The 2,408-nt window shown below is 47.3% G+C and overlaps 1 protein-coding gene across 1 annotated transcript; it reads left to right on the top strand.

The window, feature by feature from the left end:
• The first annotated feature begins 680 nt into the window (after nt 1–680).
• LOC148509073 (free fatty acid receptor 2-like) lies at nt 681–1,682 on the top strand. Its single transcript, XM_088443642.1, has one exon. It carries the CDS (start codon nt 681–683, stop codon nt 1,680–1,682), a length of 1,002 nt encoding a protein of 333 aa, XP_088299768.1.
• The last annotated feature ends 726 nt before the right edge of the window (nt 1,683–2,408 follow it).

Genomic DNA, 2,408 nt, shown 5'->3' with positions numbered 1-2,408 from the left:
CTAACCCTTCCCCTAGTGCCTAACCATCTCTTACCGCAGCCTACCCCTAACCCTTCCCCTAGTGCCTAACCCTAACCATCCCATACTGCAGCCTTCCTCTAACCCTTCCACTAGTGCCTAACCCTAACCATCCCCTACCGCAGCCTTCCTCTAACCCTTCCACTAGTGCCTAACCCTAACCATCCCCTACCGCAGCCTAACCCTAACCCTTCCCCTAGAGCCAACCCTAACCATCCCCTACCGCAGCCTTCCCCTATCCCTTCCCCTAGTGCAGCCTTCCCCTAACCCTTCCCCTAGTGCCTAACCATAACCATCCCCTACTGCAGCCTAACCCTAACCCTTCCGCTAGAGCCTAGCCCTCATACTCACCATTGGGATCTGTTGGTATTTTGCCCGTCTGGATTCTGCTGCCGGTATTGTGACTGCCGGGATGGTCACCGCTGGGATCCTGACTACATTCCCTTGTATTCATATGAGATTCACCTGGGTGGTGTGTTGTCTGTGCCCCACTGTCCTGCTATCGTCCCTCGCTGTTTTTCAAATGTAAATTAATAATATATTCTCTGTAAGGCAATCCATAATATGTTGGTGTAAGAAATAAAGGATAAGAATGATAATAATAATAATAATAACAACAATCATTTATTAATGTCTCCTTCATAGGCAGAGAGCATCCTGATATGGCCTCCATCACTCAGACCTCGCTGGTTCTATTTGTCTACATCCTGGCTTTTGTAACCGGAGTCCCATCCAACCTGCTGGCACTTCATACGTTCGTGGCCAAGGCCCGCCAGAAGCCTTCTCCTGTGGGGATCTTTCTCCTCAACCTCACCATTTCCGACTTGCTCCTCCTCTTCTTCCTACCTTTCAAAATGGTGGAAGCTGCTTCAGACATGAGCTGGCCCATGCCCCATTTCCTCTGCCCCATTGTGGTGTTCGTGTACTTCTGCACTATATACATCAGCACACTCTTCCTGACTGCAGTCAGCGTTGAGCGCTATTTGGGGGTTGCTCATCCAATCAAATACAAAGTTACCAGGAAAACCGCCTACGCCATCTGGGTCTCTGTGTTCATTTGGGGGTTCAGCGCCCTGCAGGGCAGCGTCACCATCTTTATCATTACGTTATTGCCCAGTAATGTAAGTAACGTGAGTCACCAGGACAGGTGCTATCAGGCTTTCTCCAAGGAACAGATGAGGCTTTTATTGCCGTTCAGACTAGAGGGATTCATTGTAATGTTCTGCATCCCGTTCATTATAACAGTCTTTTGCTACGTCAGCTTTGTCCGGCTGCTGATGTCGATGCCCAATATTAGGGGGAAGAGAAAGTACCGAGCTAACTGTTTAGCAGTGGCCACTCTCTTCAATTTCACCCTCTGTTTTGCACCGTACAATATATCCCATATCGTTGGATTCATACAGAGTAGGAGCCCGGAATGGAGGGTGTATGCTCTATTACTGAGCACACTGAATGCAAGCATTGATCCTATAGTATTCTATTACTCCTCTACTGCCGTACAGAGAGCCTTTATAAAGTGCCTGCAAGACATGAAACGGAAGCTTAATATAATGATCACTGCTGAGCCTCCAATGGAGATGAGCCACTTCAGCGAAACACAGACAACATACGAAAGGGAGGGAGTTTCTAACCAATCCTGTAACTCGTTCCTAATGTGCAACTGACACAGGGCCCTAATTGCTAAGCCTCGGATGGAGGTAAAGTGGACGGCGATAAAGTACCAGCCAATCAGCTCCTAACCGCCATGTCACAGGCTGTGTTTGAAAATTGACAGTTAGGAGCTGGTTGGCTGATACTTTATATAGGTCTATTTTATCTCCATTCAAGGCTTAGTAAATAGACCCCTTAGAATGTTCCAGGGATTTTCATCCATTCATATAGCATAGGGACAGAAAGTTGGAAGACATTAAAGGACTGGTGAAGGCATCTGGTCTGTCTAAATTGATTTGTGTGTTATTGGTCGCTCATTGGCAGCTCTTAAGGCTGCAGGGTGCCATTGAAGGCAACTTGCAAGCCAAATGCAGGTGTCACGGTGTAGCGATGGTGATGTCCCAAGGTCCTTTGCCTAGGGGTGGTGGCACCGCTCGATCAATCCTAGTTATATCCCTGTTATGGAAGGTTCTCCTGGAGTTCCATGCTGCACATTTAAAAAGTGTAATATGATCTTCAAACTCCATTGCAGACATATGAAGCTCCCACCACACATTTAAGGCTGTGCCCTATTGGATTTGATACAGATCAAAAAGCAAAGTACTAAACATACACATCAGTCATCTTCTGTTTGCTCTGGTACAGAAACACAAGACGCATGGAGACTCACTGAGCGCAATTCAATTCAGCTCGCTGAACTAGAACCACTTCAGTTGGAGAATGCCAGTTACCGCGCCTTA

The sequence above is a fragment of the Taudactylus pleione genome, unplaced genomic scaffold (assembly GCF_031769625.1).
Source record: "Taudactylus pleione unplaced genomic scaffold, aTauple2 ptg000332l, whole genome shotgun sequence".
Lineage (NCBI taxonomy): Eukaryota > Metazoa > Chordata > Amphibia > Anura > Myobatrachidae > Taudactylus > Taudactylus pleione.
The sequence above is the reverse complement of the archived record's forward strand: the minus strand, read 5'-3'. Positions and strand labels throughout refer to the sequence as shown.

Excerpts from the sequence above, each read along its gene's own strand:
- LOC148509073 (XM_088443642.1), top strand. The coding sequence starts at position 681 with ATGGCCTCCATCACTCAGACCTCGCTGGTTCTATTTGTCTACATCCTG.